Consider the following 27,515-nt stretch of genomic DNA (forward strand, 5'->3'; position numbering starts at 1 on the left):
TTTATTTGACAGACAGACAGACAGACAGAGAGAGAGAGATGACAAGTAAGCAGAGAGGCCAGCAGAGAGAGAAGGAGAAGCAGGCTCCCTGTTGAGCAGAGAGCACGATGCAAGCTGGTCCTGGGATCGTGACCTAAGCTGAAGGCAGAGGCTTAACCCACTGAGCCACCCAGGCGCCCTGTTTATTGAATTCTTATTCCCTGAAGGGCATGAGGCTAATTATTTTTTTCATTTTTGTTTCATACTTTTTATCCCTTAATTCTCATAATACTCCTGCAGTGTGGGGTACTGTATTATCTTTTGCTAAATAAGAAATGTTTTAGTTCACATTTTCTGGGCATAGGTTGGCTGGGTCATCTGCCTCAAGGTCTCTCAGAAGATTGCAATGAAGGTGTTTGCTGGAGCTGAGGTCTTGTCTGAGGCTCAACCAAGGAGTGATCTGCTTCCAAGCTCAGCAGTGGTTACCAGTTCCATGCAGCTTGTCTGATTGAGACTCTCAGCTTCTTGCTGAGGCTAACTTCAATTTTTTGACTCATGGGCCTCTCCATGGCAGCTTATTACTTCATCAGAGCTGGCAAGGGAAGGAGTCAACTAGCATGATGGATGTTATAATCTTGAGTAGCAATCATGTGACATTTCATTAACCTTACCATATTTCATTGGTTAGAAAAAGATCATGGGCCCTGCCCATACCCAGTAGGGGTGGGGATTTCATTGGAGTAAGGATACCCAGAGGTAGAAGGGCTGTTTTACAGGCTGCCTGCTACAGGTACCATTTTTATTCATTTTACAAAACAAGAAATCAAGACAATTAAGTAAGTTGCCCAAGATAATGTACAAGTAATGGGGCCAGGATTAAACCCTGCCTCAGGGTTTAATGCTGCTAGGGCTAAAGCTGCCAGGCTCTTTTTTACCACTATATCTTAAGAACGAAGAAATGGGGACGCCTGGGTGGCTCAGTTTGTTAAGCGGCTGCCTTCGGCTCAGGTCATGATCCCAGTGTCCTGGGATTGAGTCCCACATCGGGCTCATTGTTCTGTAGGGAGCCTGCTTCTCCCTCTGCCTGTGCTCGCTCGCTCTCTCGCTCTTGCTCTCTCTCTCTCTCTCTGACAAATAAATAAAATCTTAAAAAAATTTTTTAAAAAAGAACTAAGAAATGTCTGTAGAATTTGGCAGCTTTGGAGAGTTTTTTAGAGACTTTTATGTCTCTTAATGGAGTGGTATGGATAAAAGTTATACTCTTATGGTTTCAGTGAATGTGCAGGTAGGAGGAGAGATTGAGTAGAAATTACATTTTCAGAAGGGAATTTTTAAAGAAAGAACAATAATCATATGTTGTCATATACTGAATTATTTCTCTTTATGATAATCCAGAAATTTTTCTTTTCCAGTTCACTGAGTTTAACCAGTAATGCCATTCAGTTGCCAATATCAAGCAAAGCAAACATAAGCCAGTTTTAATCTGCTTTTTAAGAAAAGTGGTAGTCCTTTTCACAGTGCCTGACAGTAAGTACAGTTCTAAATTCATGAGTTTTTTATCTAATGCATTTTTTTAAAAAACTGGTGTTGGAAACATTGATTTTAAATGTTCTTTATTTTTTTCCTTCTTTCCTGATAATTTTACTCTGAAGCTCATTGGAAAGAGCATAAGGAAAGATATATTCTAGTATCTGTTAATTTATTGTCTTGCATCACTTTCATTAATTTGGGGGATTTTTACCTCTGGTTGTAAAAAATAAAATGCTAGATTTTAAATCTGTCCCTTGTAGGTGGGGAAGTTTATGTTGCTTCATTTTTTTTTTTTTTTAAGATTTATTTACTTGAGAGAAAGAGAGAGGATGCACATGGAAGGGATGGAGAAGGGCAGAGGGAGTGAGAGAAAAAGAGGATCTCAAGCAGATTCCCTGATGGTGGAGCCCATCACAGGGCTTGATATGACCACCTTTATATCATGACACCAGCCCAAACCACGAGTTAGATGCTCAAGTGACTGAACCACCCAGGTTCCCTGAAGAAGTTTATTTTATATATGAGATTTTGACTTGGACAGCTAGTTAATAGCAGTTGTTTCAAATATCCTGATTTCTAGACCTGTGCACTTTCTACTGCTCAAGGAGATGATATAACTGTTAGGGTCACAATTTCTTATAGAGCATTTCTAACTCAGAGTGGAGGTGGAATTTAGATTAAGAGACAGCTGGTAGAAGGAATTGGAGTTAACTCATTTTCCCTAACTAGCAAGTAGCGGCTACTCTTATTTGCTATCAGTAAGTCTAACCTCAAGACAATTTTTTATTGTTAAAAGGAAGCAGTCAGGGAAGAACTTTTTGAGTTAGGAAGATCTTTTAGCAAATTTTTAATTTCAATTCTTAATGTAGAAGGGTACATGAGGACAGTGTGAAGTGTACACATAATTTTTGTTCTGATTGCTGGCCTCTTCCTTAAAACAAATATTTTTAATTAGAATATTTATGCTTTTCACTGATCTCATTACTGTTTATTTTTTAACCAGCAAATTTACCAAATTGTCCAGTTAGCCATCTTAGACACCAAAAACTATTTTTTAGTTATTTATGTAGTACATAAATAACATGTTTTATGTGAGGGTATCTGTGTTTGTAGTTATGTTTATGTAACTGACCATTTTTCTTGTCTGTTTTTTTAGTAACCGGATCAGAGTGTGAGGTATAAGCTCACAGAATCCAGAGAAATCATCATGAAGTTATATGTATTTCTGGTTAACACTGGAACTACCCTGACATTTGACACTGAACTTACAGTGCAAACGTAAGTTGTATTTCGTTCAATCTCATCAATTCTGTATTTTGTGTAGGCAAAAAGTTAAAGTAATTGATTTGCAGAAAACTATTCCTTTTTTAAGTAAGAAAATAAGAGTAGTAATATCTTGAGGGGTGGGTATTATAGAGGGAATAGATTGCATGGAGCGCTGGGTGTGGTGCAAAAATAATGAATACTGTTATGCTACAAATAAATAAAAAATAAATTTAAAAAAAGTAGTAATATCTTAAATCTTCTAGCATATTACTTACATAGTTGTCATCTTTCACTAAAACACCGAAATTCATAAAGTTGTGCTTTGTCTGTTTTTGTGAATATATTATTCACAATAAGCAAACTTACCTGCAAACAAACTTATTTCAAATTAAAACTGTCAAATAGAAGAAGTTTTCATACCTGATTGCCCTTCTAAGTTTCCCAGGACATTGCTAAGGAAATTATTGCTAACTATATAAAGTAACATGTGTCTGTCCTAGATGTTTTGGTGATTTGTTTTTATTCCCTTACATGAATAAAGTCAGTAATAGTTGTTTTGTTCGTTGATTCAAGAAGACAATCAGCTTAATATTTTTAACTAAGTTTGTAGGACTCCTACTACCTAATAATTCTCCAGCTTTGTAGGAGATTCAAATATTTGACTAGTGAATGTTGTTACATTTTTGAAATTTGGGGAGAAGTGTCGGTGGGGAGGATATATTTTTAGGGCAAACAGCAAGGAAGGGAATAGTAACAACTATTCCTGTATACTTGTATTTTGGTAGTAGATCTGAGAGCAAAGACTTCATGCAATACAGAGTAAACAAATCTGACACTGGAAATATTATAAATAATTTGTAGTTAATAATCTTAGTTTTAAAAATGGAATTTGAAATTATATTCTTTTTTAAAAATTCTGCTTTTTATAAAATATAATTTTACCTGTGAAGGAATGATTTTCTGAAAGGTAAGGAAAGGAAGCAATTTTATGGTTTATACTTAATGTAGTTTGTGTAATGTGATGTGAGGATTTTAACAGACATCTGTGTTCTGAAGACTTCAACAGACCGGATGCTAATTCAAGCATATTCTTTTGCTATGTTTTTAATATAAAGAGCACAGAAATAAATATGTCTACTTCCTGTATTTTATAGATTCGCTTTTAGTTGTGCCACGTGGGTGATTTATTCACCTAAGATCAGCCAGATGATTGTGGAATCTGATTCCAGAAACAAGTTTGTATTTTATGCCGTTGTTTTGGGGAAAATTTTTTAGAGTGAAATTAATATCTATCAAATATTTTTATATAGTGCTACTTTGATGGTAAAAAGTTTGTCATTGGAAAGTATGTATAAATAATTTTTTGCCCTACCTCCACCCCTTTTAAAGTGTGGCAGATCTCAAGCATGCCATTCATAGCAAATACAAGATTGCTATTCAGCATCAGGTGCTGGTGGTCAATGGAGGAGAATGCATGGCTGCAGATCGAAGAGTGTGCACCTACAGTGCTGGGACGGTATGTGTCCATGAATGCTTTCGTACAAACATGCTCCAGTTTCACATCACGTAGGGAATTGGGAACTCCACGTTCAAAAGTAAGGTTTATCGGCTTCATATATTGAGGGCAGTGTGCATGTTCAGTATAACATTTTACTTTAGTTTCTTTTGCTTTTTTACTTCTGTAGGACACAAATCCAATTTTTCTTTTCAACAAAGAAATGATTTTATGTGATCGTCCACCTGCTATTCCAAAAACTACTTTTTCAACAGAAAATGACATGGAAATAAAAGTTGAAGAGTCTCTTATGATGCCTGCAGTTTTTCATACTGTTGCTTCAAGAACACAACTTGCAGTGGTAAGATAAAAATAATTGTTTTTGAGATTATTATACTTATTTACATCTAGTACAATTTTTAAAATTAAAAATTGGTTACTTAACAAAATGATATCTTATTAATATACTTGGTAATATTTTCATGAAGTATTAGCCTGTTTTAGGCATCAGTGAACGTTTTAACAAATTGATAGTTCCTAAAAGCATTCAAATCTAAATAGCACAGAGAACTAACGGATGGTTGCCAGAGGGATGGAAGTTGGGGGATAGTTGAAGAAGAGTGGGAGATAGAGGCTTCCAGTTATGGAATGAATAAATGGGAATTAAAGGTACAGCATAAAGAATATAGTCAGTGATACTGTAATAATACTATATGCTGACAGATAGTAGCTACACTTGTGGTGTGCATAGCCTAGGTATAGAGTTGTTGTATCACAGTGTTGTACACCTGAAGCTAGCATTGTGTGTTAACTATACTCAAATAAATAAGTAGCGAGCAGGGTGCTCTGAATTACAGGGGAAGCATAAAAAAAAGATAAAAATAAAGTTTTGGGGGAATATTTTGCTGGCTAATATGTCTGGTTTTTAAATTTTCAGACTCATACATTGTTAGTCATTCTGCATTTGCAAGGAGTTATAAGATCTTAGAGTGGAAAAGCAGTTTTAAACATGATTTGTTCAACTTCTTTCCTAAATGATGGTATGCAGTTAATGACTTCTGAATATTGCTATAAACAATAAAGTTACCTATGTTAGAGTAGATAGAAACAAAAGACTTAACTAACTCTTAAAAATGTGATTGTTTTTTCCATACCCATATTTAAGTCCTTGAGGAGAACAAATTATCTTTCCACCATACAAAAAATTTAAATGGTAGTGTTGATACTTGACAAAGTGGATGTTAAAGCATTAAACAGAACAAAGTGAAATTTATAATAAAAGATTTAATTTGTGAGAAAGAGAAGTCAGATCTGTATTTTTCTATCAACACAGACTAAATGATAATAATTGCAGGAGAACTTAATAAAACATAATGATGAATACCAGTATTCATAGCAGAATTATTTCCAGTAGTCAAATGATAGAAACAACCCAAATGTCCATCAGTGGATGATTAGATAGATCAACAGAATGTGGTATATACATACATACAATAGGACATTATTTAACCTTGTCAAATTTAACCATATCAGAAGATAGTTCTGATATGAACTACAATATGGATGAAACTTGAGGACAAATAAGCTAAGTGAAATAAGCCAAATGTAAAAGGACAGATATTGTGCAATCTCAATTATATAAAGTACCTATAGGAGTCAGATTCATAGAGACAGAAAATAGAAGAAAGAAGAAGAGTTACCCAAGGCTGAGGGGTGAGGGGAAGGTTGAGTTAATTATCTATTAGGTATAGTTTCACTTTGGGATGATGAAAAAGTTCTGAAGAAGGTTAGTGGTAATGGTTGCCCGGCAATGTGAAAAACTTAATGCTTCTGAACCACACACTTAGAATGGGTTAAAACAGTAAGTTTCATGTGTATTTATCATAATTTTAAAATGGGAGATTTTTTTAAATGGGAGGTTTTAATATGTCTCTCATAATCAGAAAACTCTTACGGGCCAGTGTTTAATATTTTAGATCCTGAAAATGGAGAATAACTCATTTTTTCTTACAGAAAACTAAAATAAGAGTACCAAAAGAGTAATATATTAATAGCAAAAGGTATATTAAAGGAATGCAAGAGTCCTTCAGTATTTGGAAATGTGTTAATGGAATTAATTGCCTCAATCGGTAATACTATACTTTATAGGACAAAATATGGAGTCCTATTAATATTATCCAGAAGAGGCGTATGTTAAAATTCAGCAGCTGTTCTTCATAATAAAATAGCTCTAGAAGGAAACTAAATAAATAAAATGTAGAATTGACCAAATATGAAAGCTAATCAGCTTTTAAATCAACAAACTATTAGAGCCATTTTTACATAAATCAGAATCAGTCTATTCACTATTCTTTTGGAACTTCTGAGAAATACACTAAAATAAGAAAATGAAAATGAAGTAAGTGGCAAAATTAATGGAAAAGAAGTGAAAAACATCCATTTTAGGCGATCTATGGTTGTATATTTGGAATATCAGAGGATTTAATAAAAATCTATCAAAGACTTTTGGTAAGGTGGCTGGGTATATGATAAATGCATAAACATTCACATTTCTCAGTACTGGGCCCTGCTTTGGAATGCAAATGGAAATGTATTACAACCTAAGTAGCAACAAAAATTATAAAATTCTGTTAAAGAATATAAATTATAGGGGTGCCTAGGTGTCTCAGTCAGTTAAGCATCTGCCTTTGGTTCAGGTCACCATCCCAGAGTCCTGGGATAAAGCCAACACCAGGCTCTCTGCTAAGCTGCTTCCCCTCTTCCTCTTCTACTCCCCTTGCTTGTGCTCTCTCGCTTTCTAGCAAATAGATAAATAAAATCTTAAAAAAAAGAAAAACATAAGTTATAGGCTAATGGAAAGACATATTTTTAAACTCTGGAAAACAGTATGGAGGTTCCTCAAAAAGTTAAAAATAGAGCTACCATACGACCCAGCAATTGCACTACTAGGTATTCAAAGGATATAAACATAGTGATTCAAAGGGGCACATGCACCATGCTGTTTATAGCAACATTATCAGCAATAGTCACATTATGGAAAGAGCCCAAGTGTCCATCAGCAGATGAATGGATAAAGATGTGGTGTGTATATACAATGGAATATTACCCGGCTATCAAGAAGAACGAAATCTTGCCATTTGCAATGACGTGGATGGAATTAGAGGGTATTATGCTAAGTGAAATAAGTCAGAGAAAGACAGTTATTAGATGATTTCACTCGAAAGTGGAATTTAAGAAACAAAACAGGAATGTAGAGGAAGGGAGGGAAAAATAAAACAAAGGGTAATCAGAGGGGGAGACAAACCATAAGAAACTCTTAACTCTGGGAAACAAACTGAGAATTACTTTCTGGAGGGGAAGAGGATGGGGGAAAGGATAATTGGGTGATTGGCATTAAGGAGGGCATTGGAAGTAATGTGCACTGGATGTTATGTGCAACTGATGGATCACTAAATTCTATCTCTGAAATAAAAGAAGACTCTTTTTTCAAAGATTTTATTTAAGAGAGAAAGAAAGAGGCAGAGGTAGAGGGAGAAGGAGGGTGTATGCTGACTAGGGATCCTGATGCAGGACTCATCCCAGGATCCCAGAATCATGACCTGAGCTGAAGGCAGATGCTCAAACAACTGAGCCACCCAGGCACCCTAAAAAAAAGACATTCTTAATATCATTCTTAGTATTCACAGTCATAATCTTAATATTATTCATTAGCCTAATGAATTGTATTTAAAGTTGCCATGTAAAGCACTGGTGTAGGGAGGGAAAAAAAGCATTTTTTGCTTTGGGAAGTGAGGAGGAACTTTGATTTTTTGTTTAGTTTTGTTTGTTTTAGATAAAATGTTTATGGGGAAGGATCAGTGTTCAGGAATAGTTAATAAAGTAAAGAGAAAGAAGAATGAGTGGTGGAGGGAACAATACATCTTCCTCAGATTTTAGAATGTACTCAAAAGCTGTGGTAACCAAAACAGTGAATATGTCAGATAGTACATATTATAAGGAATTTGAATTAGAATTAGAGGCTCTATAATAGGAATTAGAGGCTCTATAATAATGACAGGAGTATGGTCTTCGAGAGTCAAATTGTCAGAGTTTAAATTTGGTCACCTCAATTGTGGTGTGACTTTGGATTCAGGTACCTTCATTAGTGAAATTAATAATAGATTTTTGTTTAGTGAGATATATACATATTAGAAAATGTACAGATCATTGCACATTCATTTGTGCAAATTCAATCATTGTGCAAATTTCACAAAGTGAAATCTTAAAATATAGTATCACCCCAGAAGCCCTACTTCATGCTTTCTCGCAGTCAGTACCCATCTTTCCTCTTCTGTAAAATAAACTAATATCCTGAATTTAAAACCATAAATTACTTTGCCTCTTTTAGAACTTTAAATCGATGGAATCATTGTTTTCTTTTGTGTCTCCCCTCTTTTATTTAACATTATGTTCCTGAGATTCTTCATGTAATTGCATGAATTGATGGTTTGTATTCATTGCTACATAGTATTCCATTGTGTGAATACGCTACGGTTCATTTAACTGTTGAAAACATTACCTTCTTTTGGTGTGTTTCTTTGTTTTCAGGAAATGTATGAAGTTGCCAAGAAACTTTGCTCTTTCTGTGAAGGTCTGGTCCATGATGAACATCTTCAGCACCAAGGCTGGGCTGCAATTATGGCCAATCTGGAGGACTGTTCAAATTCTTACCAAAAGCTACTTTTCAAGTTTGAAAGTATTTATTCAAATTATCTGCAATCCATAGAAGACATCAAGTTAAAACTTACTCAGTATGTTTGCCATTAAAATGGATAATAAGATGTTTGTTTGAAATACCTTTGCAATTTATCAGTTGTTTCAGTAATTGTGATTTCATTTCTAATAACTGTTTATTATAATTGTTCGTTTTTTGAGACATTTATGATGACTTTTATAGACTTTAAAATTGTGTTCAATTTTATTCACCTCCTATTTTATGGATCTCCCATGTTTCTTTTACTTACCTTGTTTTCTTTATGTAAAGCGCTCAAAATACTTTTGAATGATTTACATACCCGAGTGTGTTTGTCTCCTTGCCCTGCTACCAATTTTACATTAAAGTAAAGGCAAAATATAAACATAACACATCTAACAGAAATGGAAAAGTTTTCAAACATTGAGCAATCAAGGAAATTTTTATTTTCCTTTTTAAATATTGCCATAATGTAGGCTTGCTAAGATGGAAAGAAACCATTTAGATGGTTTTCTGGTTCTTTTCATATAAGCATATCTGATAGCCAGTGGTTGTTTTTGAAAAAGGCTATACTGAATGTAAAAATACAGCAATAATTCAGCATGAATATAGCCCTTTGTTGTCTGTGTGTATGCTTTCAATTTTTACATTCATTTTTTAGTTTGTTTCTTTATTTTTTGTTACTTTGAATTGAATTATAGGGAAGTAACATCTTTTTCAATTAAAATGAATCTCATTAATTGAAATTTTTCTATTTTGTGGTATGAATTAGAAGATTTTAGCCTTGCAAATGGGACTGATCTTGGGAAGGAAGGGAGTGATTACTTAAGACTAGAAAGAGTTTATACAACAGTCTTTTCAAGTAACTGTTGTTTGAGAAGTTCTTTTAGATATGTTAATTTCTCATAAAATCGTGAGTCATTTCACAAATGTTCTACAGAAATCAAATCATCGATAGTTCATCTTCCGCATGCCTTTTGACAACATAGATCTACCTGTCTATAGGGTGAAATGAATATGAGAGTTATGTTAATCTTTATTGAGATTATTAATTTTATCCTGTGCTTTCAACTTGTTTGGCTTTAAGTTATACTTTAAGGAACTGCTGTGGGTAAATCTTTTTTTTTTTTAATTTGAATTTTTTATAGCTTAAGGTTTGATGAAAACCACGTGTCCACTTGTTTAGTGTAAGCTGGCTCCCTTTACTTGAGAGTGGTATTTTAATGTATTAATGATACCCTTCTCTGTCTAACTTTTTTTTTAAAAGAACACAGACTATATATGCATAATGTAATAAAGAGGTTGTAGTTTTTGTGTGTATAGTAATTAAATGCTATTTCTCTGGCTAGAGCAGTCTCATTTTACTGACAGCTCTTTTGTATTTTAAGTTTAGGAACTGCGGTTTCAGTAATGGCCAAGATTCCACTGTTGGAGTGCCTAACCAGACATAGTTACAGGGAATGTTTGGGAAGACTGGATTCTTTACCTGAACATGAAGGCTCAGAAAAGGCTGAAATGAAAACCTCCACTGAACTGGTGCTCTCTCCTGATATGCCTAGAACAACTAACCAATCCTTGTTAACCTCATTTCACAAGTCATTGGAACATATAGCCCCAGATACCACAGATGCTGAAAATGGAAAAGAAATTAGGGAATCTTGTCAAAGTACTGTCCAGCAGGATGAAACTTCAGTAGATGCTAAAGACAGTGATCTGCCTTTTTTTAATGTTTCTTTGTTAGACTGGATAAATGTTCAAGATAGACCTAATGATGTGGAATCGTTGGTCAGGAAATGCTTTGATTCCATGAGCAGAGTAAGTCATGTTAATTTGATATTTCTTGGGTCATTTCAGCTACGCAAAATTATATTATTTGTACTGAATGTTTTGTATAATGGGAGAATGGCAACACATTATTAACAGTAGAAATATTGAGCTTTGATGTGAGACTTTATAACCAAGATTGCAACCTTGGACAAATCAAACCTTTTCACTTGTAACCTAATTTATGAATTGTTAGTAAATTTGTGAAAGCTGTTAGAGGTCATATACATAAAATTTCTACTGCAATACAGAACATTTGAAGTGTCCACTCAAATGGTCCAGATTTTGGTGGTAGCACTTTGAAATATATTTCTCTCTGACCTTGTAATATTACTTAGATGTTTTACTATCTCCTATCCTTTAATTTGTTCCTACAGTTAGGTTCTTTTATCTTCTAGGTAAAACTTGAGCAGTCTTAATGTTTTCGTTCTTGTGCTATAGGCATGGAGCACTCACTGAATATAAGTAAATAGGTAAATGGTAATATTTGGCCACTTCTAGCCTGCCACATTTTTAAGTTAATAATGGATCAGATGCTCACATTTATAAATGCTATAGAATTTTGAAGGTCTTTTGGAAAATATTAAAAATAAAATTTTGTTTTTTACAGTTAAAAAATTATTTTAGGCGAGGAAGATTTATATTCAGTGAAATATTCAGGTTCTTTACTGGTTAGGTCACAGAATAACCACCACCCAAAAGGAGATTCTGAACACTTTTGTCTCCCTGAAAATCCTGTGTGCATCTTTCTAATCTAATCAACTGCTGACTTTTATTTTATTTTTTTTAAGATTTTATTTATTTACTTGACAGACAGAGACCACAAGCAGGCAGACAGGCAGGCAGAGAGAGGGAGAGGAGGAAGCAGGCTCCCTGCAGAGCAGAGAGCCCGATGCGGGACTTGATCCCAGGACCCTGAGATCATGAGCTGAGCCGAAGGCAGCGGCTTAACCCACTGAGCCACCCAGGCGCCCAACTGCTGACTTTTAAAAGTTTTAAATAGCTATCTGCCTGAGATACTTTCAAATTCAAAATTTCAACATTGTATTCTTGATTGTATTTTGTAATTACAGTGAGCTCATATTCTGGATTAAATTTTTCTCCAATTATACTTCTAAAAACTTTTAGACCTGGGAAATAAATATCTCTTAAAATATGATCCATGGGTGCCTGGGTGGCTCAGTCAGTTATACAGAAATAGCAAAATAGTATTTTGAAGGCTGCAGGTGTCTAAAGATAATTGGCATGATAGTTAGCCTTTTTTTTTTTTTTTAGTATCGTGTTGCAGATTTTTTTTTCCCAATTTATTTATTTTCAGAAAAACAGTATTCATTATTTTTTTCACCACACCCAGTGCTCCATGCAAGCCGTGCCCCCTATAATACCCACCACCTGGTACCCCAACCTCCCAACCCCCGCCACTTCAAACCCCTCAGATTGTTTTTCAGAGTCCATAGTCTCTCATGGTTCACCTCCCCTTCCAATTTACCCAAAAGCACATACCCTCCCCAATGTCCATAACCCTACCCCCCTTCTCCCAACCCCCCTCCCCCCAGCAACCCACAGTTTGTTTCGTGAGATTAAGAGTCACTTATGGTTTGTCTCCCTCCCTATCCCATCTTGTTTCATGGATTCTTCTCCTACCCACTTAAGCCCCCATGTTGCATCACCACTTCCTCATATCAGGGAGATCATATGATAGTTGTCTTTCTCCGCTTGACTTATTTCGCTAAGCATGATACACTCTAGTTGCATCCATGTTGTCGCAAATGGCAAGATGTCGTTTCTTTTGATGGCTGCATAGTATTCCATTGTGTATCTATACCACATCTTCTTGATCCATTCATCTGTTGATGGACATCTAGGTTCTTTCCATAGTTTGGCTATTGTGGACATTGCTGCTATAAACATTCGCGTGCACGTGCCCCTTTGGATCACTACGTTTGTATCTTTAGGGTAAATACCCAGTAGTGCAATTGCTGGGTCATAGGGCAGTGATAGTTAGCCTTTTTTAAAAGGGTACTCAATTAGAAAAAAAGACTTGTTCTTTGAATATTGAGAAAGGTAGTGCATTGTCTGGAATGCCTAGAAAATAGCACATATCTTTCCAAATGGAAAACTTAAATAAATTCTAGGTTTCTTCCTCTTTAAATTTTCACTTCCTTGATGACATCCTTTAAAGCAGGAATTTCTTTTTGGCCACTTATTGTCATCAAAGAAAGCTTCAGTTAAGACATTTGCCAAGGCTTGAAAGTATGTAATATATTATGCAAAGATTACCTAAAAGGGATGAAAACTTGTGTTCCTGTTTAAAATGTTGACATTTTAGTAGCCTAAAAATTCTAATACATGATGGTAATTAGGGTGATTAAAGGGTATATATGTGTATTTAATATATATATATATAAAATTCTGCGTGAATCAGAATAGGGTTATAGACTATGAGGAAAATCCCCTTTTAAACGGACTTGAAATTGGCTTTGCATTTGCGTGTTTAAATGAATTCCAGCACAGTCATAGAATTTTTATTTGCTTTACATGATAAGAGAAAAAAAATAGTGATCCTTTTCTGACTTAATGAAAATTTATAAGAATTTATATTTACAGAAATAATCTACAGAAGTTAGCTATAGTATTATTGCTAGGGTGTCACATTTTTGACCTAAGTTAATATTTACTCTCATAGTACATACCAAGAGTATCTGCATTCTTTGTGATAGATTATATGGCTATTATATTCTGAAGGCAAAATATAAATTTTTATTTGGGTATAGTTACTTGTTATAAAATAAGTGTAGCATAATGTAAAATACTGTCTATAATACAGCATTCTTTTCAGTTGTGCATGCCCATTAGATTAAAAAATTTTGTTTAAAAGCGGTGAAAACACATTTTGAAGAACTTGTTTCAATATTTGCTTATATATTTCTGCCTGTATTTTACAGTGTGGAATGATCTATTAGTGGGATATACTGAATAATAAATATCACTTGTCAGATTTCTTTATTAGATTAATATTTTCCTCCTCTTGGTAGTTTTATGTATTATTCTTAACACCACTAATGGCATTTCTAAAGATAGATTAAAGGGAGTATGGGACTTCTCTCTCACCAGAGATGCCTTCCTTTTTATCTCACATTTATTAACCCATAACAACTAACCTACTTGATTATCTGGTAGTAGAAAGTGCTCTTTGCCAATGAATTTTAAAAGGTGCTAAGGTTTGATGTTCTTACAAAAGCAAATCCTGTTTAAAGCCATCATTTTCACATACTAATCCCAGTTTCAGTAGTATTTGTAACATGTATTTTCAACTGCCTAAATCAAATATCTTTTTCAAGAAACTAGTCAAAACATAGGCATTATGGAACTTGCCTAAGATTGGGCATCGTAAGGGCTCAATTCCTGGCACTGCCATCCATTTATTACTCATCTCATCCATACATCAGTTGAATCCTTTGTTTTATAATACTTGGATGGATTAATAGATGGCATTTTCATGACCTATTTAGTTTTCCCCCTTGTATACCAGGTAAAATTTAGAATTGTTGCTGGATTTTTGTGTACTCAAATATTTTTTTAGGTTATGATGTGTTTGTATTAGAATGAATCTTGGATATTTTAGTTTAGGTTATACTATAAAAGTTAAACATTTGTATATCTGATGATTAATAATTGGAAATATGCATATTCAGCTCATTTCTAAACTGTTCAGATTATTACCAGCATAATGTATTGAATCTTGTAGTTATTTCATTCAGGATTTTTGTGTGTGACTGAAATAGTGTTTGGTCTGTGCAGTGGGTGTGGATTTAGAGGTGGGATGGGAAGAATGGAGAGGGTAAGAAAATTTCTAGTTTCTTATCTTTTAAGACAAAAATGATATTAATCTTTCCAGATATCAGTGGAAAAGCCCAAGAGTAAAATATTAATGTAGCACTGTGTTCAGTTACTGAAAATTTCCTAAATAATTAATAGAATTCTGTGGTTTAAAATACATATTTTTAAAGATGTCTCCAGAGGCACACCTGAGTGACTCGACTCGGTTGGTTGAGCATCTACCTTCAGCTCAGGTCATGGTCCCAAGGTCATGGGATCAAGTCCCACATCAGGCTCCTTGCTCAGCAGGGAACTTGCTTTTCCCTCTGCCTGCCACTCCCCCTGCTTGTTCCTGTGAGCTGTCTCTCTGACAAAGAAATGAAATCTTTAAAAAAAAATTTCTCCAGAGACTCTGTGGGACAAATGAAATAAAATATTAAGTAGAATAAGATTTTAGGAAGTCAGGTTATGTACCTGCTACTCAAGTGATTTACAAAATACTCTTCCACATTGCCAGTATAGTTGTATTATACTTTCAATGAATTATGAAATACAGAACTATCATAACCAGGAGCCCTGGTTTGGGGCTTTTTTCTTTAAATTACTGCTGTGAAAAGTCCATGCTTAGTTGTAATTTTGCACAAGCTAAAAATTCAAATCTATTTTAATCCTCTTTTTTAGCCCTTTATCACCTTAATGATTTATAGCTAAACTTTGGTTTGTATAATACTTTGGATCAGAAATGTGTGCAGATTAGACTTAGTTACAGTAAAATTAAGAAAAGTGAGAAAATGTTAACATATGTAAGGTTTTCATTAATATTGGGCAAATGCTGCCTATATATAAGCAGTGGCTTTGTTAACTTTTTTGTAGCGTTGCAAATGCAGCCCCTTAATAATTACACTGGATTATTGATAATAACAATAAAATAGTTCGGTTTTAACTGCCTTTGTATGTTCTCTCTGTGCTGAACACTACACTGAATATTTTATGGTCTTTCAATTGCAGTGATCAGAGAAAGCATGAAGGAGGCAGTATTCGACTATAACCCTCATGTAGAAGCAGGGATGGGCTTGCAAACAGCTAGGCAGGATCATCAGTATGAAGAAAGATCAGAGCTAGAGAAACAGAGCTTTTCTGGATATAATGGGTAATTCAGTTTGAAAAGAGGATAGGCCTTAGAAAGATTTAGTGATATCCAATTACTGAAGCCTTTACTATATGCTGTGTTTTTTGGATGTCATTGTGGGCAGAAGGAAGCCATTTAGGGATTTCAACAGAAGACAACTGTAATGAGATAATAATAATAGAAGATAACTGGTTGGTATTCACATAGAGATATAAGTAGGTGGTCAGAAACACAAGCTGAAAATCTATGAGAAGGATTAGTGATTAAAGAAGGCTTTGGAGCTCCATAGAAATTATGCTTAATGCTGAAATCATATAAAATAATAAAGATGGGCTAATAAGCACAGAGTCCTTCTGGATTATCTGTATTTATGGATTAGATAGGAAAAAGAGCCAGAGAATGGTACTGTAGAGAAACCAGTGAAGTAATGCCCCAGACTTCCAGAGTTTGTGAAAGATTATCTTCAGTGTTTAAGAGCCTCAAGTGAAAGGAGGTCATTGGTCATCTTTGACAGAATGTTTTTTAATGAAGACTATATGTAAAAACACTACCAGTGTATTCTTTCAAGGGAAGGGGAACAGTGTTGAGAGAAATTTGTTAGGTTCCATGAATTCCAGAAAATTCGTAGAAATAAAGCCAGGGAACAGGAGAGATTGAAGAAAAAAGTTGGGTTGATCAAGCAAATTCCTTTAGAAGATAGAGACTGATAATAAAGATACCTCCAGGTACCTCCTGGCACTATATCCCTAATTATGTATTCTAATATAATCAGTAATTTTTTATTGACATAATTATCCTACTCTCAATTTTGTGAAAGTATAAGTAGGATTCCCCATGCTTTTACTTTTCTGTAATTTTAATTTTTTTTCCTCTGAAACTGTGTATCAAAATGGTGAGAAATATATTTTAAATTGTTTGCTGAAAACTTCATTCATATGTTCTGTTGTCATTTAGCTTGATCCAAGGATTATTCGGCCATTTATAGCAGAGTGCCGTCAAACTATTGCCAAACTTGATAATCAGAATATGAAAGCCATTAAAGGACTTGAAGACCGGCTCTATGCCCTGGACCAGATGATTGCTAGCTGCAGCCGACTGGTGAATGAACAGAAGGAACTCGCTCAGGTACCATATCAGTCTTCTCTCAGGAAAACCAGTTCATAGTTTCTCTATCCTAGTAGTTTATGTGTAGTATCAGTTTGTTATACACCATTATTTTTACCACATCCTTGATTATTGTTAATGAATAGTATTGTTTGCATGAAATAAGGAAGAAGACACATTCTTAATGTTCAGGTTTGATAATGTGAGCTGAGGCCACTTTAAGTAGTAACTGAAAGATAAACCATGAAAATGCTGTCAGCAGCTGGGGAAAAAACATGTGGAAAGAACATGATAAAGCAGTCATTGTACTAAACATTTGAGTACTTCCTGCTCCCCCCCTCAGAAAACTAAAAAAGAACACATGAGATTTGTAAAAGATAGGAGGAAAATGTGAAATCTTACAGATTACTAATACTTAGGTTTTTAGGTCTAACTTAATGCAGTGTTCTAAGAACTCTGTCAGAGATTTTATAACCAAAACAAAGTGATGGAATTGCAAAGAGTGGTAACTGTAGGCATTTTCTGCCATGCTAATGATTTTGCCCTCCATCCACTCTGGCAAAACACCAAAAGGGTTGACTTGCATAATCTTGATTCTAATACACACTTTTCTAGTTTAATGTTCTTCTGTATCTTCAGTATTTTACCTCCAATTGCGTTCTTAACATTAAAACATACAAATGGGTGTAAATGTTTCATTTTACCTGCATGGTGTTATACAGTGTGCAGTAGGTAGATAAAAAATGTATATCCTTGCTTTAATTCTTTTAAAATAAATTTTAAAATATTTATTGTATTTTTATGCTTTCCTAAGTGAATTCATCCGTCATTCCGACTCTTTTTTTCTCCTGATTTTGGATCCGGCCACCTTATTGTGAACTGAACCCCTTTATCTTGTGCTTTTGCACTGACTTGGAATCCCCTAGTACCAATGCAGAATAGAAGGTGATAGCAGGTGTCATTGTTTAATTTTTGATCCATAGAAAGTGGTATTTCACAACTAGTATTTCTAATAGTTTTTTCTCTTTGTGTTAATAGAAACCCTTTATCAGATTAAGAAAGTTATAGTCTGCTTCTAATCTTGAACCATTCTTGGATTCTTGAAATAAACTCAACATGGTCATAATATATTGTCTTTTCATGTATTTCTGAATTAAGTGTAACATTTTGGCAAACTGAATTATATTGTGTATTCATTCGATATATATTTGTCAAGTTGGGCATTGACTTTATGATGGCCTCAAAGTAAGTTGAGAAATTTTTTGATTAGAATATTCAGTCCAGGGGCACCTGGATGGCTTAATATGGGTTAAGCCTCTGCCTTGACCTCAGGTCATGATCTCAGGGTCTTGGGATTGAGCTCTGCATTGGGCTGTCTGCTTGGCAGGGAGCCTGCTTCCCCCCACCCCCCGCCTTCATCTCTGCCGACTTGTGATCTCTCTCTGTCAATAAATAAAATCTTGAAAAAAAGAATATTCAGTCCATTTATTTAATATAATTACTTATTTGTTTTTAAGTCTTATTTCTAATTTTTCTTCCAATTATATCTCTTTCTGCTTTTGCCCTTTGGATTATTTTTATCATAAAAATAAAATTTAAAAATTTGGGGGATGGTGGCTCAGTCAGTTAAGCATCTGACTCTTGAATTCACCTCAGGTCATGATCTCAGGGGTATGAGATTGAGCCCCGCGTCGGGCTCCATGCTGGACATGGAGCCTGATTAAAATCTCTCCTACTTTGCCCCATAACCGCTGGTCATTTGCTCTCTCTTAAAATGATATATATATACATATATATATATCATTTTAAAACTTACCATTAAAAATTATTTTATCTTCCATATTACCTTTTTTTCTTTTAAGTAATACATGCATCCTTATAAGTTCGATAGGCATTTAGAATATCCTAAAGTTCCTTTAGTGGAAAATTTAGTCTTTGTCATTTGAAAATTTCTTTAAATCACCTTTATTTCTGAAGGCTGTTTTCTCTGGATATAGAATCTAGGCTTTCCATGATTTACTTCTAGGTTTTTAATAGTTTTACTATAATATGACAAAATGTGGTTTTCTTTGTATTTCTCCTTGCGTTGCACTTGTAGTACTACTGGAAGCTGTGGTATAATGGCATATGCTTTGGGAAGATTGCCAGTTTCTCTTCAAATTTTGCCTTTGCCTTGCTCTTTCCCTTCTCATTCATTGATTCCATTTACACGTGTATTAGACCTTTCATCTCATTCTCTTCATTTACCCTTATAGCCTGCATTTCCCATCATCATATCCATCTGTGCTTTATTCCAGGTATTTCTTTCGACCCAGATTAATTTTTTCTAGCTGTGAATAGCTGTTATTAAACCCATTTATTGATATGTAATTTTTGTTTATTTTTTTAGCCCTACAATTTCAGTTTGGTTCTTTTGTTTATATAGTTTCAAATTACCTATCAAAATACTCAGACTCATCCATCATCTCTTTGATTACATTAACCATATAGTAATTTAAAAGTCTCTTTATCTGTTAACTCCATTACTTGTGCCTGTGTGTCTGTGGATATAGGATTGTTTCCTATAGTTTAAATAGTTTAAATTCATGTGGTTTTGCCTTTTCATGTGCCTAATTATTTTTGATAAGAAAAACCCAGAGGATGCCTGGATGGTTCAGTTGGTTAAGCATCTGCCTTCAGCTCAGGTGGGGTTCTGGCTCCTTGCTCAACAGGGAATCTGCTTCTCCCTCTGCCTGCTCCTCCCCCTGTTTATGCTCTCTCCCTCTCTATCTCTGACAAATCTTTAAAAAATAAATAAATAAAAACAGGAAATATGAAGTTTAAGATAACACTTCTGGAGAGAATTTGTTTGCATGTGGTAGGGGCTATCACAGTCTTACATTATCTTAATGTAACATCAAGGATTTAGGTTTTGGGAAGTTGATCTTACAGTCCTTGTGGTGGCCAGTCTACTTACTCCATAGGATATAGCTTTTTGGGGTACTAATACAAAGTGTTTTCCATCTTCACTTCCTTTGGCTGGCCCTGATCTCCAGTTTTTTATTTCATAGCTCCTTGAGAATGTCAGAGGATTGCTTTTTTTTAATTCTTAGCTTTGGGCTCCTCTTCAGGAATCAGCACTTGTCTCTAGGGCAAAGAATTCCTAGTTGCTTAACTGGCTTCCCTAGGTTTCCTCCTTCTAGATCCTGGTTCTTCTTCACTGCCTTCTTAGGTCTTTAGTAACTAATGCCATAGGAAGCTTAGTCTACATTATCATTAAATTATAGTTTACCATCACTTGAGACAGCTTTGAATTTCTGATTTTTTTTGTTGTTTCTCCAAGGTCATTCTTTTTTAGCCCTCAATAGAATGAATCAAACATAATTTATTTAACCAGACTTCTTTGATGGTCATTTAGGTTGCTTCTAGTTTTTCTTGTTAAAAACATTGTTTTAATATCCCAGTACATCTCTGTCATTATGTGCATGTTGGGACAGTCTTCAGTAATTTAATTGCTAGATTCTGGTGTGTTTGTGCATTTTAAATATTAATTAGTAATGTTACACCCTCCATAAAGGAAAAATCAGTCAACACTCCCAGTAATTAAGAGAAGAGCAGTTTCCCTTATATCAGTATTTGCCATCTATTTCCTCTGAATTTTCATTTGCCAATTTTTTTTATCCTAATGTTTCTGTAAAAATTTATTTTATATGTAATCTGGATAATCCTTTGTCTATTGTAAATAATACAGATACCGTCTCTTTGTTGATAGTGTTGTGAAGATTTTTAAACAGAAATTTTAAATTTTGATGCAGTCAGATGTATTAGTCATTTTTTCATCTTTAATTTAATAAACTCTTCATTCCTTTAAAATCTCCAGATTTCTTTATTCCTCTTTCTCTGATTGAATAAACCAGGACTTCCTGTTTTCTTATCTAGATAATCTGTTTTCTCCTTTCTTTACTTTCAAATCTCTGGGGGTTGGTGTGAGGGTATGGGGGGAATATGTGTATAGTAGCTCTACTACAATCAGGCAGCCAAAAGGAAGGGTGTTGCATTGGTTATATTAAAAAAAAAAAATCTAATGCTGATGTTATCCTCTTCTGCATTGGATTCAGCAAATGGAGTTGTGTAATACAAGAATAGGTCATTTTCCTGGAAGTGTATTTGCTTAATAAAGGACCTAATAGTATTTCTTTATTTTCTTTAAAAAATAGAGAAAGCTTTTCTTGATCCTTTTTTGTTTGCTCCTATATTTTTGTTTTTCAGGGCTGAACCCTTCCAGGGTTTCTTGAACCCAAACTGAAAAAAATTTAATAGATATGTCCTTTACTGTTCCTGGGAAAATTTGAAAACTACTTTTTGGCATCCTGTGATCATAGAAGTACCTTGTCTAACTATCTTCTTTCCCCCTAATCTATTCCCAGCTTTTGCTGTTTTAAGTTAACTTTTATAGAATTTAACTTTTAAAACATAATACTCTTACTTTTAAAAAAACAGATTTTTCTGGGGTATAGGCCTAGGTGTTTCAGTCGGTTAAGCGTCTGCCTTTGGCTGAGGTTATGATCTCAGAGTCCTGGGATTGAGCCACACATCAGGCTTCCCATTCAGGAGGTAGTCTACTTCCTCTCTCTTCCTCTGCCCCTCCCCCAACTCCTTCTCTCTTGCTCTCTTTCTCTCAAATAAAAATGTTTATGTTTTTCTTGGGTATTGATACCTCAAGTAGTATAGTGTATAATCCTTTTTGACATTGAGAGGCAATTAAATTTCATTTAATTATTCCTCAGTGAATATTTTTAGTGTTCCTACATATGCTTCAATATAAGTACATTATATATTCAGAATAAAACTGAATATGTAAAATATTAATATGTAAAATAGATGGAAATCAAGGCCCAGCAATCCATAGATGTCAGCTGAGCTTGCCTGAGTGAATAGCTTTGAGAGAAATTGGCTATAATAAGATAATTCTAAATGTGCTTATGAGGGATGAGGGATAACTTATTGAAGTTATGTATACATGGCTGTTGGAGCAACTTTTCACTCCTAGATGTTTATGTGTTTGACTGCCAAGGGATGTATAGAGGCAAGGGTTTTAACTGAGATATCACTTTCACAGACAAATTTTCTCTGATTTTGCAGTCTTTATCAGATCAGATATATTTTTTCTTAGCAGGTTGTACTTAGGCTATGTCATAATTACATTTAAGTGATTATGTGGGTTTTTGTTTTTTTTTAATGAATTTTTTTCTTTAAGAATACAAGCTCCAGGGCACCTGTCTGGCTCAGTTGGAAGAGCCTATGACTCTTGATCTTATGGTCATGAGTTTGAGTCCCACACTGGGTGTAGAAATTAAGAAAAACAAAGAAAAAAATAATAAGGTCTAAGAAACCAAGTTTCTAATTTCTCTTCCTCGCTGCCCTCATCACAGTGCCTTGCAGGTTCTTTACCTGTAGTAAGTACACAGTATTTACAGAATGAGGGGTGCCTGGTTGGCTCATTCGATTATGGTCTGACTCAATTTTGGCTAAGATCATGATCTCAGGGTCATGTGATTGAGTCCCAAGTTGGGCTTTGAGCTGGGTGTGGAGCCTGCGTAAGATTCTCTCTCTCCTCCCCACTAAAAAAATAGAGACAGAGAGAGAAAGAGCAAGAATTTGGGGTAGGGTAGTCTTGAGTTTATGGAATATTAGACTTCTCTATAAAAATCTGGTCTGGGACCTTTTCATTATTTGCAGATGTCTCATCTGTTAGTTTTATTATAGCTAATGTATTTTTTTTCCATTGCAGATATTTTCTTTTTTTTTAATCAGTATTTCCTTTAGCATGTGGTCAGTGAAAGTCGATAAATTCAGATTAATCATTTTGAGGAGTTGATTTTAGATATTGTATAAACACAATTTTGTGTAATTCATTCTAGCAACATAGCAGTTAAATCTTCTAACCACTCTTAAAGGAAAGGGAAAGGGGGCACTTAGGTACCTCAGCTGAGTGTACAACTCTTGATTTCAGCTCAGGCGATGATCTCAAAGTTGTGAGATCAAGCCCCTACATCAGGCTCTATACTAAGCATGGACCCTACTGAAGATCTTCTCTCTTCTATCCCTCTGCCCCCCTCCCCACTTGCTCTCTTGCACTCTCTTTCTCAAAAAAAAAAAAAAAAGGAGAAAGAGAAAGAAGGGATGAGACAATGGAAGGAGATTTATTGCCTAAATATCTTATATGAGAAAGACCAGTTCAGGCAGCTTTAAGAGAGTAATTTTTTTAAGACCACAACACTTTAGAGGTTTATAGACACTTCTGCCTTAACTGACAGAGAATCTTAACCAGATCTGTGAAGCTATGTTAACACTGGAGCCCTGAAAATTTATTCAGTGTGTTTTATTTCTCTAGTAATCTTTTTGTCTTTAAAGATTATCAACAAAATAAGAAAATAATAGGAAATCTGCTCCCTAAACCAAAAGTTCACAGAGTACATCTTGAGGGGAGTTGTAAGTACTGTAGTAACTAAGAGCTAGTTAGATTTCTTTTGAATGTTGTCATGGTTATTCTTATTAGATAACCTACTAAAAATTCAGAATTAAGATGTGGTATAGTTTAAGTTCTGCCTTCCATCATCACTCAGCTATGTAATTTTTTTTAAAACTTACATATCATGTATATATCTATCCTTACTTACACATAAAAAATACTAATACGAAATGACATCAGGGTTTTTTATACTTTTTTAAACTTTTTTTATTGAAGTATAGTTGACATACAGTGTTACATTAGTTTTTAGGTCTACAAGAAAGTGACTGGACAATTCTTTACATTACTCATTGCTCAACATGATAAGTGTAATTATCATCTGTCACCATTAAACATTATTACAGTATTGTTGATTATGTTCCCTATGCTGTACTTTTCATTCTGATGACTTATTTTAAGAACTTGTTCTTAGGTATTTTACTACTTAGTCCAAATATTATTCTAAGGATGGTTTGATAAATACAGAAATTACTTTATTGAAAGCAGATTTAAACGTTTTTTTTTTCTTTTCTTTTTTCTTTTTTTTAAGATTTTATTTTATTTTTTTGACAAACAGAGATCACAAGTAGTGAGAGAGCAGGCAGAGAGAGAGAGGGAGGAAGCAGGCTCCCCACTGAGCAGAGAGCCTGATGCAGGGCTCGATCCCAGGACCTTGGGATCATGACCTGAGTCAAAGGCAGAGGCTTTAACCCACTGAGCCACCCAGGTGCCCCTAAACGTTTTTTCTTTTGGCAACTTCGGCATGTATGTGCTTTTGTGTCAAGAAATTCCTCATTATTGCTTTAGAATTTAATTTGGGGGATTGATTATATGTTTTTCTTGGATCAGTAAAAAGTAGTGGAAACCTATTAAGATTTTAATGCAATTTATAAAAGCAGTAAGTTATTTTTAAGTTCAGAAAAAAATATAGCCACGGTAGAGCATATGGCATATTGAAAAGGAAATAAGATATAAAATTCCTATTGAAATTTTTTATTTTCAGATATTAAATGGTTTTGAGTTTAGTACATGTCATTTAAATTTAAATATTTTCTTGAAATTTAGGAAGACAGAAACAGAGAGAACTACCAAAAAGTTAGAAGACATGCTATTGCCAGCCATATTGTTAAGTTCCTAGACAGATAATTATTTACAGTAGCAAGTATGGCTGTCAGATGGACATGCAAATTATAAAACTCCTGTAACACAAAAACTGTTCAGTAAGCAGTAGGAAAAGAACCTATAAGTACAATAAAAGCATTTAGTAGTAACCTTAACAAGATGTCTTGGACCTTTTTTAAGGTTTTGCTGTTGGGTTTCTTTTTTTGTTACGTTTTGTACATACAACTATTTTATTTTAAATTAATTCAGAGCCTAAACACAATCCCTGCTTAGCAGAATGATACAAAGCTCACCTATGAAAATAAATGAGTAAGGACAGCTAAGAAAAAATATAATATTTTTCTTATCAAATAATAAAATGTATTATAAAATTATACATTTAAGTCATTCTAATATGAGTAATCATATATATATATATATATATATATATATATATATATATATGAAGAAAATATAGTCCAGAAATACTGGAGAGAGGAATGACTTCTTAATAAAAAGTACAGTAAATTGATTGTTATTCATTTGGGGAAGGGTACAAAGTACTATTGAATATCATTGGTTAGATTAGGTCAGTTATTTCATGGCTAAAATCAGTGACCATATTTTATTTAATACATGATCTGACTGACCCATGATATAGTAGGAGTCTAGACGCATAAATTCTAGTTCTAATTTAACTGTTAAGAGTGTCTGTCCTTGGATAAATTACTCTATCTTCCCAGTGGGTTTTTTTTTCCTAGCTAGAAAATGAAACAACTAGATGAGCAGAGTTCTTAAAAATAATCTTTTTTATGAATATATCTACATTCAGGATAGTAATTAATAAAATCTTTAAAAGTAGAACAGTTCATATTTAACAAAGATTTCCCTCTTAAATGAATGTTACCTTTCATGAAACCAGGTTAATGTCCTTTAAAATATTTTCTTTCAAAGGGATTTTTAGCTAATCAGATGAGAGCTGAAAACTTGAAGGATGCATCTGTTTTACCTGATTTGTGCCTGAGTCACGCAAATCAGTTGATGATTATGTTGCAAAATCATAGAAAACTGTTGGATATTAAACAGAAGTGTACCACTGCCAAACAGGAACTAGCAAATAACCTACATGTCAGACTGAAGTAAGTGATTCTCTTACATCTAATTTTGGATGTTTCAAAGTGATTTTTTTAAATTTCTGCCAAGTAATGGAGTACTTTTATTGTTATATTAAAATACTTGATTGGTTGATTAACTTGGGATTAGATTATTTTTATAGAGCTTTGTGTCTCAATTTCATTCTGTAGGTGGTGTTGCTTTGTAATGCTTCATGCTGATCAAGATGGAGAGAAATTGCAAGCTTTGCTCCGCCTTGTAATAGAACTGTTAGAAAGAGTCAAAATTGTTGAAGCTCTTAGTACAGTTCCTCAGATGTACTGCATAGCTGTTGTTGAGGTTGTAAGGAGAAAAATGTTCATAAAACACTACAGGGAGGTATGCAAGTTGAATTCTCTTTTCATTTTGTATGAGCCTTAATGAGTTGGTGTATGATTATTAACATAAGCTTTCCTTCTCTTAGTGGGCTGGTGCTTTAGTCAAAGATGGAAAGCGATTATATGAAGCTGAAAAGTCAAAAAGGGAATCCTTTGGGAAATTATTTAGTAAGTGTTCTTTACTAATTTATTTTTAATGAAAAATGATGTTTTGTCAATATGAATGTGTTGTTATATAGGATCTATGTGATTTAAGTTACCATTGAAATTTGGAGAAATACTCTTTTTAAGGTCTGTAAAGTTGAATCCATTGTTAAAACTTAAATATGAAGAATTGTTTTAATTTGTTTTTCAAAAACCAGAAATTTTTTTTCCTCTGAAATACAAAGTTATAAAATTATCATATTGTTAACTTTTTTACACAGGGAAGTCCTTTTTAAGAAATCGTCTGTTTAGGGGATTGGACTCCTGGCCCCCGTCCTTTTGTGTATGTATTAATTTTCTAACTATGACTAAATTTTGTACGTATTCAAACCTTATTTCAGAAGTAGAGATATTTTCAGAAACATAGAATCTTCTTTTATCAACATAAAAATGTTTTTGGTTTTAAAAGCCATTTGTCATGAAACTTTATTAAAGTATATTCATAGTTTTTAATGAAGAGTTTTCATAACACAGGAGGATAAGACATATTACACTGTTAAGATATTGTTTGGTAGGAGTAGATTGTCTTATTATGTTGTCTTTCTCTTTTGCCCTCCTCTCATTCTCTTTATCTTTCCCTTCCCTCATTCTCTCCCCATCCCTGCACTTTCTTTTCCTTTTATCCTCTCCTCTTTTCATTCTCATTACCACCACCACCACCCTCGTTTTATTCTTGTGTTTACTAATCAGAATAGGGTGACTCTTCAGGTGGCCTTCACTGAAATCCTGAAAAATAAATGTGTTTTTAAACCAGGGTTACTGGGGACCATTCATTTTATTTCATGAGAAACATTGATTCCATGGGTCAGAGAAGTTTGGGAAATGCTATAGGCTTTTTGTTTGTTTTCTCTTCAGATGCAGTGCTTAGCTATTAAATGTGTTTCTGTACTGCAGGATTTTTAGGCCTTAAATATATGAATCTTTTAATATCTAAAAATGAGTGATGTAATAGGGTGTCCCACACTCATATATCTAGGACCCCCATTTAATGAAGAGCATCTTGACATCTCTAAATCTGCTTAGGTAGTGATTGAAATGATTAGAGTCACTTTAAAAGTTGTATTTCTTGGCAATATTATAAAGAAATGGTAGGACTTACCAGGTAATTTTTTTTTAAGAAACTGAAATTTACTAAGAGTTTTTTATTTTGGAAAATAATGGAAAGATCAAGTAAAAGGCAAGGAGGGACATGTTACCTAGGAAAAAACTTTTTATCGTATTAAAACACCAAGGAATCCTAATAAATGATAGGAATAGTCATAGAGCTAAGGCCAGAGAGATCTTCATGGTCTTGTTATAAGTTAAAAATTTAGGAACAACCTATATGCTGGTGAAACAAATGGGTTTCTTTG

At 34.1% G+C, this 27,515-nt stretch overlaps 1 protein-coding gene across 3 annotated transcripts in view; it reads left to right on the top strand.

The window, feature by feature from the left end:
* The window catches only part of RB1CC1 (RB1 inducible coiled-coil 1), a 95,562-nt gene that overhangs the window by 21,886 nt on the left and 46,161 nt on the right, over nucleotides 1–27,515 (top strand). For all 3 annotated transcript variants that reach the window (XM_044245605.1, XM_044245606.1, XM_044245607.1), the window contains exons 2-12: nucleotides 1,392–1,506; nucleotides 2,666–2,787; nucleotides 4,165–4,291; nucleotides 4,461–4,631; nucleotides 8,858–9,060; nucleotides 10,391–10,817; nucleotides 16,729–16,899; nucleotides 25,424–25,608; nucleotides 25,774–25,960; nucleotides 26,046–26,127; nucleotides 26,385–26,446. In XM_044245605.1, the coding sequence (XP_044101540.1) occupies nucleotides 2,717–2,787; nucleotides 4,165–4,291; nucleotides 4,461–4,631; nucleotides 8,858–9,060; nucleotides 10,391–10,817; nucleotides 16,729–16,899; nucleotides 25,424–25,608; nucleotides 25,774–25,960; nucleotides 26,046–26,127; nucleotides 26,385–26,446 (1,686 nt within the window). In that variant the 5' untranslated portion in view covers nucleotides 1,392–1,506; nucleotides 2,666–2,716. The remainder of the gene's footprint in view (nucleotides 1–1,391; nucleotides 1,507–2,665; nucleotides 2,788–4,164; nucleotides 4,292–4,460; nucleotides 4,632–8,857; nucleotides 9,061–10,390; nucleotides 10,818–16,728; nucleotides 16,900–25,423; nucleotides 25,609–25,773; nucleotides 25,961–26,045; nucleotides 26,128–26,384; nucleotides 26,447–27,515) is intronic.

The sequence above is a fragment of the Neovison vison genome, chromosome 4 (genome assembly GCF_020171115.1).
Source record: "Neovison vison isolate M4711 chromosome 4, ASM_NN_V1, whole genome shotgun sequence".
Classification (NCBI taxonomy): domain Eukaryota; kingdom Metazoa; phylum Chordata; class Mammalia; order Carnivora; family Mustelidae; genus Neogale; species Neogale vison.